This window comes from Micropterus salmoides, unplaced genomic scaffold (genome assembly GCF_014851395.1).
Source record: "Micropterus salmoides isolate LMB-PRFRI ecotype aquatic unplaced genomic scaffold, ASM1485139v1 Ms_hic_scaffold_15, whole genome shotgun sequence".
Taxonomy (NCBI): domain Eukaryota; kingdom Metazoa; phylum Chordata; class Actinopteri; order Centrarchiformes; family Centrarchidae; genus Micropterus; species Micropterus salmoides.
Genome location: NW_024040596.1, coordinates 22,485,994 through 22,503,436, shown reverse-complemented (window position 1 = coordinate 22,503,436; position 17,443 = coordinate 22,485,994). Strand labels below are relative to the sequence as shown.

The following is a 17,443-nucleotide window of genomic DNA, read 5'->3' as shown; positions in this document are numbered from 1 at the left end:
ATCCATCGTCAACTGCTTATCCTGCGTACAGGGTCGCGGGGTGCTGGAGCCAATCCCAGCTGACATCGGGTGAAAGGCGGGGTACAATCTGGACAGGTCGCCAGTCCATCGCAGAATAGTAAGACCACCAAGTATTATTGACAGTGTCGGCGTTATCTAGCAGAAACCTAGCAGAAACATCTAGCTAAAAATGATGATAAATGTTGGAAAGGTCCAGCTTCACGAGACACTCTGAATAGTGAGATAAATTCCTGCCCTGCTGTGTCTTGTATGAATTCCCTTGTGTAGACATAGATCAGCCAGCAACTGTGTTGTCTCGCCTTAAATTGCAGTTGAACAGTTCCATGAAGTCCATCCCATCTACTGAAGGTGTAGATAATGGTACTCACTCATTTGATAGGGCTATGGAGGTATATCAGACCTAATTTGCCCAAATGTGTTTCAAACTGATGTTTGATTTAAAGTTTGTATTCTTCACTATTCCAAAAAAAAAAAATCTATTATAGCAAACATTATGAATTTTTGGGTGCCTAATTTTGTCATTTAATTAATTGTTTGGTTAGGTCTAAGCACCAATGAGCCAGTGCGGTAATGATAGCAAACTGTAAGTGGCATAATTACTGACTATCTGGAAACAACAATAAAATTGATAAGGAACAACCACTCTTGCTTAAACACAACTCAGATAATGAAGTCCAAAACAAAACAGCTGAATACAGCTCTTCTTAGTGCCTTATTATTTACCCAAAAGCTTTACATGTGCAATGCTGTGTAGTGGTAGCAAAGTAAAACCTAGTTAGGTGGACATTATGCAATAAGTGCTAAATGAAATGCAAGTAGCCTAGACTGTAAAGTTGTAGGGCAGTTATGTTATGGATTAGATGATGTTGAGAGTTGTATGAGTCCACAGTAAGAGTGTTTGTATTAGTCTGTGAGGGGGAAGCCTGACGGTTCACCTCCCAGAGAAGACTGGTTGTAGCCTAGAAGATGACTATGATGCTATATAATGGAGAATTTAATTCTAAACGTTTGTTAAAAATGTACCTCAAGATTTTGACCCTGTGACACTAAAACATCCACTTACCTACACATGATAAAAGATATAGATTATTTACAGTTTAAAATACTACCACATAGGCCTGCCATGCTTTAACATGTATATCCGTCAAATAAATCTGGAAGCCTATGTTGCCTACTTTATATAGACATGAATGTATTTGGTATGTATGTTTATTTCAGGTATAAATAGCCTGTGTGTATTGAAGATACTCGCTTACGGCCATACCACCCGGGAATACCAGGTGCTGTAAGCTTTTTGCTCTCATCAGCAGAGGGCATTGTTGCTTTTTTAGTGGAGACCTTTTTATACAGGCCTACAGTTTGTTATTCTCTCACTAACCGATTGTACGTTGACTGGACATTGACGGACAACAATGTTAAACCTTTTTCAATCAAAATTATTGCCAGTGACAATTCAGTAGTGGCTATATTGGTAGGAATAACTAAACTAAATTCTATACCGTAGCCATCACTATGATGAACAGTTAAACTGCATGTCAATAACCCTGTAACACAGTGACCATAAACAAGTACAATAAAAAATACCACCCGGAACATGCCGGATCTTGTCTGGTCTTAGAAGCTAAGCAGGGTCAGACCTGGTTAATACTTGGATAGCCTGGGAATGGCCCATGACCCCTCCAAGCCCCTATCCTGGGCCCTGATCACCTTGGGAAAAAAGCAAAATGAACATCTCAGCAGGAGAGAGGGACGGGCCAAATGGAAAGAGAGACCAATGTTTTCCCCCTTCAGGACATCAATACTGTCTTGTTTACCTCTGAAATGGTTTACTGTTCTTTTTTATGTTTTTGTGAATAAGAAGACTAGAATCTCTGACTTGAATGTTTTATGAAGTATAATATGACGTCTGTCACATAATGTAACAAAAATGATGCTTCAATTAAAACAATAAAAACTGAAGTATGAATGGATGCACTTTACAAATAAACTTGAGACTTTTAGTTATATTGTTTGAAAGATCACTGAAAAAATCTAAGAAACTATATTAGGCTACTTGAACAAAGTGTAATTTGCTCATATCTGAGATTATTCACTCTATAGGCCCTATTAGCCCCTAATAGCCCCCATGTAAAATGTACACATAAAAGGGCCTTAATGGAATTTTAGAAAAAGACTTTACCTTACTGGTTAGTAATTCAGCCTCTGTTATACTCAATACAGTTTCATGTAACAGTCTTTAGCTGTATCTAGTGGACAACTGGGGAAACAGCAGTGAGAGGAATCATATATTTGGAAACATTCTTTTTTATTATTTGTTCAACAATATATATCTACATATCAGAAATAAATAAACAACAACAATAATAAAATATCACAGGCAACAAGGTAAACAGAATAGAATTTACATTAATTATTAAGTAATTTAGCAGAAAATATAGCAAAATAGGTACTAATAAGTTATTATTTACAGGATTTTTATATATTTACAAGATTTATACATGTACACATTGAGCAATATACAATATACGTACAATATATTTAAGGGGATGAGGTAATGCATATTTACATTCACTAAAAATCTTTTTTTCCCACTGTCTGATTTGAATGAGAAAATAGGTATGTGTTTTATAGATGGTAAGCTTTTTGCTCTCCTCAGCAGAGGGAGCTGCTGCTTTTTTAGTGGAGACAGGACTCAAGAGATCAGAGCTGACAAGAAACATTACAGAGGATTCACAATTACCTTGATTAACAAATACATGAATAAATTCCAAATTTAAAACGTAAACACATATATATTTAAATAAATAAAAAGATATAACGAATGGGGGGGAAATAAATGTTCACAAACATAACCTGCCTGTTCCACATCTTCCCTTCTGGTTGGCGTTACAGAGCACTGTACACCAAAACAGCCAGACACATGAAAAGTTTCTTTCCACAGGCCATCACTATGATGAACAGTTATTGTCAATAACCCTGCTATCATACCAAGCACAAATCATGCTTGCTACATTTAAAATTTCTGCTGTAGGTCTAATATTTATGGTTAAAATGACTGAAACCTGAGTCAACTAATAATCTGGTGTTATTCCTTGGATGTCTGTAATGACTGCTCTACAGAGCTACGTGCCTTGGATGACTGTCAGTCCTCAGAGACCTAAATTGAACCTTTAATGCAGAAAATAGCCTTTCACTTCAGTAACAAATGGCTGCAAATGGTGCTATAGTGTAACAGAAACAGGTTGAAAATGCTACAACTACTACATAACAATTCACTAACCTGATTCTTAGAAGTTTTACAAACAAAAACCTCCACAATTGAACTGATTCACTGTTAGTACCAACATGATCTAAGACCTTGTCCCGGCTGTTTTATTTCTCTTTGTTGCAATAGCGACTCAAGATACTTCTCAAACATGTAAGGGTATTTTCCATGTGTTTCTAAATGTGTGCATCAGCCGCTTTGTTGACACTCCCATCCACCTTCTTGTGCTCAAATTAAACAACCGCCAACATTTTTCCCATGGTCCTCCAGAGCCCAGGGGCATGGCTCTGGAGGACCATGGGAAAAATGAGGGCTAGGTGGGACATGTCCCCTCACGTCGCCCCTCTCACAGTGCCAGCACTAGTGGCTCTAATCCGCGGTGGCGTACCTGGCAGATCGCTCTGGCGACACCGGCTCACAGCGCTGCTGGCGTTGTTGCAGCCTAGCCCGGCCCCGCACACCAGCATCCCCTCTAATCCCTCCCCACCTCAACTGCCCAAAGGGTCGGGGGAGTGAAGGGAAGTAGGGCACTGGAGGTGAAGCAGAATGAGTCAGTCACTCACAACCAAACTGTGCTCAGTGCATCTCTGCTAAATACAGAACTCTGCTACTAAACTAAACAGTTGTGATAACTAAACAAAACGCAGTGGAAACAGACTGCATTGAAACTTTGTGAACTTTGCAAGTGCAATATTTTGAAAGTAGTCTGTTCTTTTGTTGTTTGTCGTCTTTCTTTTCTTTTCTTCTTCTTTGGTACTTCTTGTTTGATCTTTATCTTTTTGTTGTTGTTGTCCTCTTCTTCTGTTGTTGTTATTCTGCTTCGTCTCTTGTTGTTACCATCTCTTTCCTCTTCTTTTTCCTTTCTGTTAATGTTTTACATCTTCTCCTTTGTTGTTCTCTTACTAGCCTACTTCTTCCTGTTGTTGTTCTCCTCCTCCTTCTCCTCCTTTATTTGTTTGTCTTTTATGTTGCTTTTCCTCTTCTTCTGCAGCTTGTACCACAGAGCCAGATCAGTGGGTTAGCCAGGTATCTTTGGGCTTAATTCAAGTTTTGACGAGGGCAAATCTTCATGGTGGTAACCTATGCTACATGCTAATCTGCTCCGGAGCAGATTAACTTCAGAAGTCCAGATAAAAACTTGCCAACAGCCCATAGTATTTTGGTCATCATCACAAAACCCTAACCCTAACCCACTCTAAACAAAATAATCATTATCACACTTAGCACACCATAGCCTTACTTTTAATATTATTAATTATTTCTAGCGTTTCTACAGCTTCTTATTCTATTGTAGTTATGCAATTATATTGCGTACATTTCCCCTCATTAATTTTTTTTGCTGTATCTACCGCATTTTGCTGCAGAGTATCACAGTTTCATCTCATATCATATTAAGTACTCCACTTATGGTTCTGATGTTGTTTGTAATTAATAACTCTCCTCATGGCTGCATTGGAAAACCCAGAGTAAACAGAGCCAGTTGATAACCAGCTTTATGATTTTATTACTTTATTCAGGATCACTACAGTTGATGAAGACAGGTAACCCAAAGAGAGCCAGACTAACTCAAAGTTGTGTCGTGGTACAGGCCCCTGATGTCAATGTTGATTTTGTCCTCCTCCTTTTCTTTCTTTGTTGTTGTTGTTGTTGTTGTTGTTGTTCACCTTCTGCGTCTTCTTCATTTCTGTTACAAAACAATTCCTTCACCAGGTCCTTTCTCTCAGTTGAATGAAGCTTAAAACACAGACTACATACCACAGCGTTCCCATACTTTAAGGTTATTCTACTCTGTAAACAACGGCCCCCATTATCATTTTCCCTGCAAGGTCACAGGTCAGGTGGTGTAGAGGGGACTTGGGTGAGGAGAGGCTGTGAATGGAGAGCCTGGGGAAAGTCTCCGTTAGTTAGGGATTAAGTTGCTGCTGCGTGGAGGAAGGCGGAGGCATCGCAGGGTCACACAGACACTCATCAATGGACATATTTTATCATGGAAGGAAAACTCTCATGGAGTAATGATAAGCTCCTGGAAACACAGACTAACATGCACGTGCACATGTTAGGTAGTGAAATGCATTACTCGATTAACCCCTAAACCCAACAGATACTGAAATATCCGCTTTCTCTGAGGTGAGTCTTTAATGACAAAATCTGTGTAGAAAATTTATCAGTTAATGCTGGTTAATAATGAAATTATTATAATAGCTTCCATTTATCTAACAGACTGATAAAACATCAGGTGTGTTTTGGAGTGAAGCCTTCATCAGAGAGTGATATAAACAATAACAGCATTGAAAATTAATCGGTTACATTATTTATCAAACAAAATTACATAAATTGTAAATGATCTGATTTCAGATTCTCTGATGTGAAGATTTGCTGCTTTTCTCAATTACATATAATTATATAAATGTCTTTGTAAATCAGATATCCTTTTATATAACCAATAGTTATCGAGAGGATTCACTCAAAACAAAAAATGTCAACCTCATGGTGGTACCAGAGGAAAAGTCAGAGAATCACTAGTCAAGTTTTATTTATAAAGCACATTTAAAAACAACCAGAGTTCACCAAAGTGCTGAACAAAGTTATACAGTAGAAGAAATAAAAATTAAAACCAGACAAACTGAACTAAGCCAAACAATTAATGACATACAGCAATAAAAACAAGACAGTTAAAAACAAGACAGTTAAGTACTAGTGCCCCTAAACAGACTCAAACACCAAAGAATAAAAATGCGTATTAAGACGAGACTCAAAAGTCTCGATGGTGGGGGACAATCTGATAATCAGGGGTAATTTATTACCATTTATTGGGCCACTACTGAAAAAGCACGATCACCCTTTGTTTTCATACGAGACTGTGAGATGGCTAAAAGGGATTGGTTTTAAACTAAAGTCATCAGGATTCATCCTCTGGGAATCACAAATGCCTGGACCAGATTTCATGGCAATCCATCCAGTAGCTGTCAAGATATTTCAGTCTGCACAGAACACAAAGGTGGACTGACCGACTGACAAATTACTTTGCCATCTCTTGAGCCGTGCCACTAGCATGACTAAAAATGTATAAGACAGCAGCAGGCAGGTATGTCATAGCCACTAATAAGGTGTTGAATGGTCCCAGCTTTATAAACACAAAAAATATTCAAATGCTGTGTTATTTTAATGAACAGCATTCTGAAAGACTTTCATCTTGACTTTCCATTAACTTTTAAAGACTTGAGACTTGACTTGGACCCCAAAATGGCAGAACAGCTCTGCCATGTGCTACAGCAGTATTGGCTGTAGCCGAGTACAAACTGGTTGGCATGCAAGGTCGCTACTTCAGCTTGGCCTGGCTGCAACCAAGTGGCAGCTGACCAAACTGTGGGCTAAACTGGCAGCTCAAAGAGCAGTGAGAGTGACTGTGTTGTGATGAAACACTGCCAAGTGCACATAATTACCTGCACAGATAAGTAAAGAGTGATTGTCTTTAGTATGCAGGTCCTGTCTGGCTGAGGCCTCCTGAGCACTAATCCACACAGCAGAGTGACACTGTTGAGTAAGTTGCCCTCCATCCTCATCCCTCATGTCAGCGGCAGCTTGCTTTGCAGTTGGTCCAAGGATCAAAAACGGAGTGCGCAAATCATTATTTCTACTTCACAAATATGACATAGTGTTCCTCCAAAGGCCTCACAACCGCCAAGATGAAAGCTGTTGTTGTTTACAGTGGCATCTTTTCAAACAATTGTCTTTGGTCAGTTACCGTGACACCTCATCTCCTCCATCCCGGTGCCTAAAAATCCAAATTCCTGCGTCCAGAGTTGAGGGCGTTGGGTTTTAAAGAATGTGGCGACTCCGTCTAATGAAGCCAAGCAATGGCTCCACTAATTAGTCAAGTCCAGTAATGGCCGGAATTCCCAGTTGGACAAAGCAACCAAATACCTGATGGCTACCAATCATGTTCTCTCCTTCATGGGAAAAAATGCCCACAGATTATTTTGCTGACTGTTATGTCCCCAATTAAGAGGGAGAGTTGAGGGGAGATCGCTCCATAGCAGATTGATTTTTAGGTTAAATACAGGGCATACTACCATCAACTATGAACAATTCTAAATTTTCTTGTCTTCATATACATTCTGAAATGTGTTAATGTTTTGCTGCCAATGGCAATGACCATAATAACTGGATGGTAAGGATCAGTAAGATACCTAAGCATTCTGTTCGTATAACCAGTCAGGATTTTTCCCTGAAGTAAAAAGTGAATTAGACGTTCCTTAATTTCCTTAATTTGCTCTGCTCACACTCACTGCAAAATAACTACATTAAAAGAGCTGTTAAGAGCGGATAATGACGAATCTTGTGGCACACTCAATAAAGCTTTATCTGTGTAGTTGCTTTAAACTGTAGTGACATTCAAAGACCTAATTCTAGACATTAGATTAAGGAGATGTTTAGCAGTTTTGCCTAACATATAAGCAGGAAAAGTGTTTTTTTCATTCTTGTTTGCCTCTGGTATAACTGTTAGTAACATCTGAATATGTAGGGAGAATAGGGTGATGACCTGATCATACTTTACAGAATCATTTTCTCTGGTTGTGCTTCTGAAATGTAAGTTTTATGTCATTTTTTCAAATAGATTTCTGTCTCTTTTTTTCTTGTTTTCTGGGTTTTGTTGGATGATAACTGTTCTGTTTTTAGCCACTCTATTGGCGATGGCAACATCAATCTGTCTGTCAATCCACCACTTTGATACAGACTGAAATATCTCAACAATTATTGTGTGGATTGCAATGAAAGTTTGTTCAGACATTCATGGTCCCGAGACAATGTGTCCTAATCATCTTTCCTGTCCTTTGAAATGTCTACACCACTATTGGCTGGCTTGCCATGAAATTTGGTTCGGACATCCAGCTGTTCTTTGTCTTGTGCAAGTTCTGAAATGTTAAACTAAGATGGTAAACATGACTAACCTTATATTTGCAAACCTTCAGCATGTTAGCATTTTGTCAAGCTAGTGTTAGCATTTAGCTGAAAGCACTACTGTGCCTACAGCCTTACAAAGCCACTAGCGTGGCTGTAGACTTGTTTTATTGTAATTCTCTCTCTAAATGTTTGATTTCATTGGCGATAACCTGGATTAGGCGGAGAAAACAATGTCTAAATACCTTTTATGGCGTTAATAAAATGTTCCCTGATGACACAGATGCTGTTATTCATCACATGCTGGAGCAACAACATGTCCATGATGAGTGAGTCCACATTCCAGAGTGATTCCAATTAGAAATGCTGAGGCAGTATTGTGACCCTCAGAGCAGAAATGTCTTTTGATCATCAAAACAAAAGCCTAAATGACTTGTTTGTAAAAATGGATGTCTTAGTCTGTGTGTGTGTGTATTTGTGTAAAACCTATAAAAAACTATTTTCAACTTTTTTCAAGATCTTAAAGGGATATATCTGAAAATATAGTCTTTTCATAAAACTGGGCTGTAGAAAGACACAAAGATTTTTTAAGTTGGTACTACGTGATATTGGAAGGGGAACACAAACATTTAGTAAGGGAATACAATAGTACTTCAGACAAGAAAAGTTTTGCCTTTAAAGGGCCTCACCACAGATAATACCACAGATATATAGAAGATGCAGGAAACGACTCAGGCCTACAGTTATGCCGGTTTTTTTACTGGTTTTGGACAAAGTCAGGCTAGTTGTTTCCCAAGTTGCACGTGGTTGACGTTGTGAAGCGGTTGCAGTTTGGTTAGGTTTAGGCATCAAAACTACTTAGTTATATTTAGGAAAAGATCATGGTTTGGGTTTAGACTGAGAATGTGATGGCACACAGAATTTGGTGCAACACTGGTCTGAACATTAGGCTTTTCTCACACATTTCAGCGCCAGTATTGGTCCATAAACATTGCAGAGAGTGCAAAGGACACATTTTGAGTGGCTTTAGTTGCACACACAGACCTCAAAACTACATAAACTTTCATTTAATGTTAAGTTTTGCCTCATTCTCTTTGCTTTACAATTTCAGATCAGAGCTACAAATAGAAATGTCCATAATTACTAATTAATGAGGCTCATGAAAAATGTCTCCTCATGCCACTAAAGTATACAGAAATGTTAACAGGAGCTGAAGTTTTGTATAATGCAGCTGTTGGAAGGGTTCTTTCTTCTGAGTTTATAAAAGACCCGTAGCCATCACACAGCAGCAGGATGATAGGAGCATCTTCAAAGTGACAGAGGTAGCCTGCTCTGAGCATTTACGCACATGCCACAACAGTGGTAAATTAATATTAGTCTGGAAAGAAAAAAATATTTTTTCTGTCCTTTGGATTTTTAATTTTTGCTTAAGGAAGGGGCGTGTAGGTGAAATTGAATTTGTAGTGCTTACATTATTTAAATAAAGCATTACAATTCAACATATTTCCCACTATATATAGAATATGATGGATAATCCACAGAATTATTTAGCCTAATTGTCTACAATTTCAAAACACCTCCTCTCCTCTCACCTTTTAAGGACATCCTAAGGCACTGAATCAAGTGAGAGGTCACTTTATCATGTTTTATGTACCACAGGCGCAAGGGGGCACTTTCCTTGATCATATGGGGGCATCTGAATTACCTAAAGGCCTCATTAGATAGGCTGTTATTGACTCATTTTTAAAAGCAAAGGGATCATTCATAATTTTGAGTCTTCATCACATAATCATGATAATTTTTAAAATTCTAATTGTATTTTTCCTGGCGGGAATGTGTTTTTACAGTCTATTAAGGGTTCCCAAAAAGTATGGCTATCTGCCTGATTGAGTTTTCAGACAACGTGCATGGCTGTGAACTGTGCAGTGCGCGCCTGTTTTTTTTTTTTTTCTCTCTGCCCGGTTTGGGATTTGCTGGTCAGTGACATGCCTCCCTCCGCCTGGCTCCTTATAGCCCCGGGGAGGCAGGAATCCCGGACGAGTGGTACGGACATCGCCGACGGAGACCGCGAACACGGCGCGGAGCGTTCCCCTTTAAACACGGTCTTATGACTACAGGCTGCTTCAGGGAAAGAACCAGAGGCAGACAGCCGGGCACAGCAGAGGACTGATTCATTAATAAGAACCTGGTGACAGTGACTGATAGTCGGGGACGGACAGGACACAGCTCCCCTGCAAAGGCTGAATGGTTGGTGCCAGTCTGAGAGAACAGCTGGAGTCAAACGGACACTACCTCACCTGTCTGCAGGTAGGACCTGCAGCTGCACCTGTCATCCTTTCAACTGAGCTGATACAACATTTCATCCAAGGAGACATGATAAAATGATCAAGTCACCATACCTAATGTAATGGGAGTCTGTAGCGTTCATTATTTTAGTGGGATGGGCCAACTTAAAATATGAAGTTAAGTAGGTTTATATTTATGCATATTTTCTGTCGTTTTTGCAGCAGTAAGAAGTATTCAGATCCTTCACTTAAATAAAAGTAGCAGTACAACAATGTAAACGTATCCCATTAGAAGTAAAAGCTCTGCATTCAAAATCTTAAACTTATAGGCTAAATTAAGAAGTTAATATACACTTGAACTATCAAAGGTAAAAGTGTTAATAATGCAGAAAAATATCCCCAGTTAGTACTCATTTCCTATGATATTTGTACATTATATTATTATCATTATATCATGTTACAAGGTGGAGCAAATGTTTTATGTGCTGCATTGTTAGTATAGCTGTTGAAAAATTTAAGTAGATGTACAGTATTGCATGGAATTTAATAACTCAAGTAAAGTACAAGTACCTTCAAAACTTGTAGCCTACTTAATTATAGTACTTGAGTAAATGTACTTAGTTACTTGTACCAGTACTTATGATAGGTTAATATTTCTGCAAATGTCTTGGATATTTGTTTATCACAGTAAGTGGTAAAACATGACCGAATTACAAGATTGGCTTAATTGGCAATATTCTCTCCACAGGGACCTTGTAGTGGGCTACAATATTTGTTAGTCTACTTATTGAACTGCACTGGTTTTGCTAGATAGACTTATTTAACTATTACCTAGGTCACATACAATTTATTTCTAAACATTGTGGATGATATGGTTGAAATCAACAATTCAATGAACAAGAATAGTTTCTGAATTTCTATATATTATGATACAGAAAATGTATGCAGTTCCATTTTTTTTCAAATCAAGAACTTCAACACTGCAATATTAATATAGGGGTGCAGATCCCACTGAAAGTCGATAATTGCCTGTTGGTTGACCTCACTGACCTCAGTGGGTTATTTATTTTCTTTCTTTTGGTCTTACAGGATTTAGTTTTTTGGGCCACCCATTGCACTCTGTGGACTCTTCCCCTCCTGCAGCACTGAGGTCATGTGTCGCCTGCCACTGGCTTCACTCATCATTAGCTTCTGGTTGGTGGAGAGAAGCCACTGTAACGGCAGCCTTCAGGACAGCATGGGAGAGCTGCACACCAGATTCGCCGTCAGCCTCTACCACTCGCTCACCGACGCTGAGAACAACTCCAACCTGATCATGTCACCAGTGAGCGTCTCCTTGTCTCTGGGGCTGCTGCAGCTGGGTGCCAGGGGCAATACGCTTGCTCAGCTGGAGGGAACACTCGGATACAATGTGAACGGTAGGATTCATCCCAAGCGTTTGATATGGAGAGCTTGTATTCGGGTAGCATTAGCTGCTCCTCATGCTGTGAGAGTGAGGTTGGAGAGGTTGTTGGTGGCCCTTAGTGCTGTTGGTACCAGGTGGTGTGGAGCCGTGCTGCTGCTGCTATTGGCCCTGCAGAGCACAGTGGTGTCTGGAGCCATAATACCTGCCTCCACACCAACTCTAATCTCATTAACCACTGCTGCTGCTCGGCCTTGGGGTCGAGAGGTCAGTGTGTTTAATTACAAACAAAATAAGAGTCGGAGCTGCTGTTTCTTTATGATGTGATCTCATCTATCAGTCAGGGATGGAAACTGATAAATTTGGGCTCTAATTCAGAAGGATGCCTTGGTTGTGATCTGAAAATGATTTCACCTCCAAAAGAAAGTCTGACATTAATTAATTTATAGAATGTCAGAAAATAGTGAAAATGCCAAGAATAATTTCTCTGAGCTCAAGCTGACATCTTGAATAATTATTATTTTTTTGACTAACATTCCAAAATGCAAAGATATTCAGTATAAAACAGTGAAAAGCAGAAAATCCTCACATTTGTTTAGCTGAAACTAGCGATTGATTGATTAATGGACTTTTCGTTTTAGCTCTAATGTCATGTATTTGCAAGTTAGGGGGTGAATCTGTTGTCAAGTTCAGCACGGGTGCATTGGACGGATGCCATCTTTCGGTAGAAATCACACTGTCGAGTGACTGCTTTTATGAAATACTTTTACACTTTTAGTTTTATCATAAGATAACTTACATGCTGCAAATATATAAGGGTATATAGGGGTGGTGATGGTGTAGCGCATAAGGCTCATGCCTTTGGTGTGAGAGACCCGGGTTCGAATATGAGACACCAATGTGTCCCTGAGCACAACACTTAACCCCTACTTGCTCCAGAGGCGTGCGACCTCTGTTGTATATAGCAATTGTAAGTCGCTTTGGATAAAAGCGTCAGCTAAATGAATAAATGTAATATGTAGAAGGAAGCTAGAAAACAAAAAAAGACAACCTATCTACCCCCTACTCACAATAACAGAAATGCCAAAAAGTCAAGCATGACAAGGGGCCAACCTTAGACTGACTGCTTCTACCTACTCCTAATAACTGCTGTGCACTAATGAAATGTTTCAGAATCCCTGTTTGACTTCAATTTGGATCATTATATCGACAAATGCTTGGAGTTCATCAGATGAGAATATCCCTGTGGTCTGTCTGAGGGAATGCTGTTAAGCAACGCTCAAATTAAGCATTTGTTTGTGCTCAGTCCTGTAGGGATATGGTCGGAATTCAGTTAAGTTGCTGCTGAAACAAGCTTGAGGCTGTTGAGTTGTATCCATTTAAGTAATGCTTCTTCTGTTGTAGCAGTGTGAATTATAATTCTATGACAGTGCTGATGATCAGATGTTGAAGCAGAGAAGATGATTGATGGATACTGAAATTGCTTCCAAACAAATGAAAATATGATTCGCAGTATTTAAGTGGTGTGCAGCATTGTTGCACAAACACCGTTCTTGTGCATACAATTCTTCACATACAGCTAAGAAAGTTCAAACTGAAGCCTTCCCTTTTCATAAACGTCCCACAGCTCGTAATGCACCAGCATGTCTTCCTGTCCTGCAGATGCCGAGGTACAAGGCTTCCTGCTGCATTCACACAGTGATAAGAGCAACACCAGCCAGGGGATGTGGCTGCAGCAGACCTGCACATTATTCATACAAAGCGGCGTCCGGCTCCTCACTGAGTTTAGACAACATGCAGCAGCCTGGGCCAACGCCAGCGTAGTCCGAGCCAACTTCAGCCAACCCAACCACACTCGCAGCCAGCTGGAGCAAACGGGACACAACCACGGTAAGCAAGACAGCTTTATGAAACAGTTAGTGCTCCGCTAATGAATATGTTTATATTGAAAATGAATGAAATTAGTGTGTGTCATATGAGAGGGTTTGCTTGTAGTAAGCCCAGAGAGAATCAGTCCTGCAGCTCTATGGAACTTTTAAGCCACATTTAGCTCCTTATTTTGGTTTCAAGGCAGATTTATTGTATGGTTCAGTCTCAGTGCTTCCGTCACCCTCCTTTCCAGCAGCAGCAGGCTGGTTGTTTTTCTGGGAGCAAGCTCTGACAAATCCACGTTCACTATTTCCTTCACACCATACAACAGACTGACAAAGTTAACAACGAGCTGGTGACATTTAGCAGTTAAAGAGCCAATTCTTTTTTCTCAGAAGCAAATTGAGAGCCAGAGCTAAGTAGAATGATTATGTGGCTCTTTTTATGCTGGATGGCTTCTAACCTCTAACGTGTCAGCCATAGCAACTTCCTAGAGAGATAATGTGTCAGAGCTGAGTTTTAGCTTGTTGTGGAGTTCCTCTGCCCCCTCATGACCAAAAAAATCACTGAATGCAAATAAATTTGATAGAGCAGTGGTGTCTTACTATTTTAGCTTGTGACCTCTTACATGAAGCACAATGCACTTGAAATCTACATATTGTGACAAGTTGGGCGGTTAGTCCGTAAGGATTAGGCTGGGAAAGTTGTGGAGCGTGGACTGGTAGCTGCAGAGGTGCCAGTTCAACTCCTGGGCACTGCCGAAGGTGGCCTTGAGCAAGCCCCTGAACCAACTGCTCGGGGCTGCCACTGTGCGGCGCCCCGTCACTCTGACATCGCACCATGTGTTGTTGCATGTGCATGTGTGTGTATTTCAGACCTGTGTGTGTATACTAATAACAATAATAACACCAGAGTGAGAACATTGAGTTTCCCCTTGTGGGATTAATAAAGTATGTCTTATTCTTCTTCAAGTTCAACCAAAGAGTGTTTGTTACATCTCAGATAGTGTTTTTTATTAGAGGTAATAATCACCAAAAAAGTAAGATTAGAGGAAGAGGAATAGTAGGTTTTATAAGTTTTATATTTTCTTCTCCTGTCCCTGTGAGGGGAGTCCGACCCCATGTTGTGAATCAGTGCCTAAGATGTTTGAGAAGTGTGTGTTGAATGTATACTCAAAGTCATGGTAAAAATTATTGTTGTCTCTAAAGATACTTTACAGTCAATACCTCCTCCATTCCCACAAACCACTATTGGGTGTATTTACGAATACTTTCCTACTGTTCATTACATAAGCCAATAGTCTGGAGACTGCTGACTTCTAAGAGGTGAGTTGCAGACCACATGCCCTTTATATTAAACTTTGCCCTTCCCTCATTACCTCCCAGATGACACATGGCCCCTTCAGGCAGGAAGCAGCAGCGGGGAGCTCTCAGGTTCGGGCGAAGCCCTGGCAGAGGCTCTGTGGTGGGGCCACCGGCTGCAGATGGCCCTGGTCAACACAGTGGTCTTCAGGGGCGTTTGGCAGAAACAGTTCCTGTTCACCAACACCCAGAACCTGCCGTTTATTCTCTCTGATGGGACTGCCATCAAGGTGCCCATGATGTATCAGGCTACAGATGTCAGCTTTGGTAAGTGACATCATCCATCCATCAAAAGAGAAGGAACAAATTCCATTTTCGCTTTTGATAATAATTTCACATTAGCCTGAGTGAATGCCTGAAAGAAATGTTGAAGAAATGTTGGACTATTGCTAGTGTTAGCTTCAAGGATGTTGAAATTCACCTCAGTTTTTAAAAATGAAATGTTCTTTATTCAGGAAGAAACAGAGATCTATCATCTTGTAGAAACGAGTTTTGCTCACAATGACATGATATATTGGTGTTTAGCAGGCATCAATGTTCACCATCTTAGTTAACGGTAGCGTAACAGGATGCTAACTTTGATGGGAATGCCATTAGTTTTGCATGAGGGTTATCTTATAATAAAACCAAAGTATTTACTGGTTTTGACATTTTAAAGGCTAAATGATTGGTCAACTAATAAAAAAATAAAGACTAAATAAATCACTGAAAAAATTCAAAAAGTTTCAAACCTGAACCTGTGGCCCTCCTTGGCAGGTCAGTTCAGGACAGCATCGGATCAGCGTTACACCGTGTTGGAGCTGCCTTACCTAGGCCGCTCCCTGAGCCTGCAGGTGGTCCTGCCCAGTGAGAGGAAGACGCCGCTGTCCTCCCTTGAGTCCCAGCTCACCGCTCGCCAGCTGGCCTCCTGGGACACCGGCATGCGCAGAACCAAGATGGACATTTTCCTACCCAGGTTAAGATCAAGCACCCTGTTACAGATGATTTTTAGACTCAGACTTTTGAAGAAACAAAATTCAGCATGGATGGAGATGATGTACAAACAATTTTCTTTCTGGTGTTCACAGGTTCAGAATGCACAACAAGTTTAACCTGAGGTCAGTGCTTCCCGCCATGGGAATCACTGATGCCTTTAACCCGACAGCAGCTGATTTCACTGGAATATCAGGTCAGTACATCAATTCATTAGAAACTTAATTGGTATTGATTTTTCTTAGGTCTTTAAATCTGACTTATTCATGTTTTCACAGAATACACCAACACAAAGCTCCAGCACCTCATAGTGCATTTTTGCTTTACACAAGCCTGGATCACAAACAGCATAACATACCATTAGCTGCAGGTCACACAGTGATTACTAGCTCTGCTGGCAGCTGACAGTTTGTTTCTGCCTGCAGTGGAGGAGAGTCTTTATGTGTCTGATGCCTTCCATGAAGTGAGAATAGAAGTCACAGAAGATGGGACAAAGGCAGCTGCTGCTACAGGTGAGGAGTGAAAAGTTATTAAAAGGAGTAACAGAATAAAGTGTCATGGGATGATCGTTGCTAAAAAAAAAAAAAAAAAAATTCTTTACCTTGCAGCTATGGTGCTACTCAAACGATCACGTGCTCCTGTTTTCAAGGCGGACCGGCCGTTCTTATTTCTTCTACGACATATTAACACAGGTATTTATTTTACAATGTAGATACAACAAGCTATTCCAGCCTGCAGGTGGTGCTGCTTAAATGAACATACCGTGTTGCATGTTTTAACTCTAACATCAATCACATAAAGTTTATAGAAATGAGACATTTTGCAAAGCATGTTGTAGAGTCTCTTTTTCTATAGATTTTCATGTCAAACCACTGGCTGTTGTTAAAATAATGGCCTGAATGCAACTTGCATGCCTTCAGAAGAATTAAAAAGATGTTCACAATCACAAATTTTCTTCATATAGTGCATTTTAGGGATTCAAATTTACACAAAAACACTGGTGTGAGCCTTTAAACCTTTCAATTATAACATTTTTGTTTTGTACTCCATTTCAGGATCCATCTTGTTCATGGGGCGAGTGATGAACCCAGCAGACCAAGCTACCTAAGATTCAATTACCCAAACACCTCTCACATACACACCCACTCCAACCCCAACCCCCGATTTCACTACTGGTATTTATTTGTGGACCAACAGGAGGGTCCACGGACACTTCAGGAAGAGGGACAATATTTTTGTACATGTCTGTAAATAAAATTTTAATACATGTTTTTACACTCAGGGTGTTTGGGTCCTTTCTTCCATTATTAAAATAATAAGAAGCCTCTTTTCTTTCTGATGAGATATGACTAAAATTACAAACAAA

The 17,443-nt window shown here is 40.0% G+C and overlaps 1 protein-coding gene across 1 annotated transcript; it reads left to right on the top strand.

The window, feature by feature from the left end:
- Positions 1-10,240: 10,240 nt before the first annotated feature.
- On the top strand, positions 10,241-17,369 carry serpine3 (serpin peptidase inhibitor, clade E (nexin, plasminogen activator inhibitor type 1), member 3). Its single transcript, XM_038721070.1, has 9 exons — positions 10,241-10,495; positions 11,563-11,891; positions 13,538-13,765; positions 15,130-15,372; positions 15,862-16,060; positions 16,173-16,273; positions 16,503-16,589; positions 16,686-16,769; positions 17,133-17,369. Exons 2-9 carry the CDS (start codon positions 11,627-11,629, stop codon positions 17,183-17,185), a joined length of 1,260 nt encoding a protein of 419 aa, XP_038576998.1. The 5' UTR covers positions 10,241-10,495; positions 11,563-11,626; the 3' UTR covers positions 17,186-17,369.
- Positions 17,370-17,443: the final 74 nt, after the last annotated feature.

Excerpts from the sequence above, each read along its gene's own strand:
- serpine3 (XM_038721070.1), top strand. The coding sequence starts at position 11,627 with ATGTGTCGCCTGCCACTGGCTTCACTCATCATTAGCTTCTGGTTGGTG. Across the intron at positions 15,373-15,861 it reads GGCTACAGATGTCAGCTTTG|GTCAGTTCAGGACAGCATCG; the intron begins GTAAGTGACATC and ends CCTCCTTGGCAG. Across the intron at positions 16,061-16,172 it reads ATGGACATTTTCCTACCCAG|GTTCAGAATGCACAACAAGT; the intron begins GTTAAGATCAAG and ends TGGTGTTCACAG.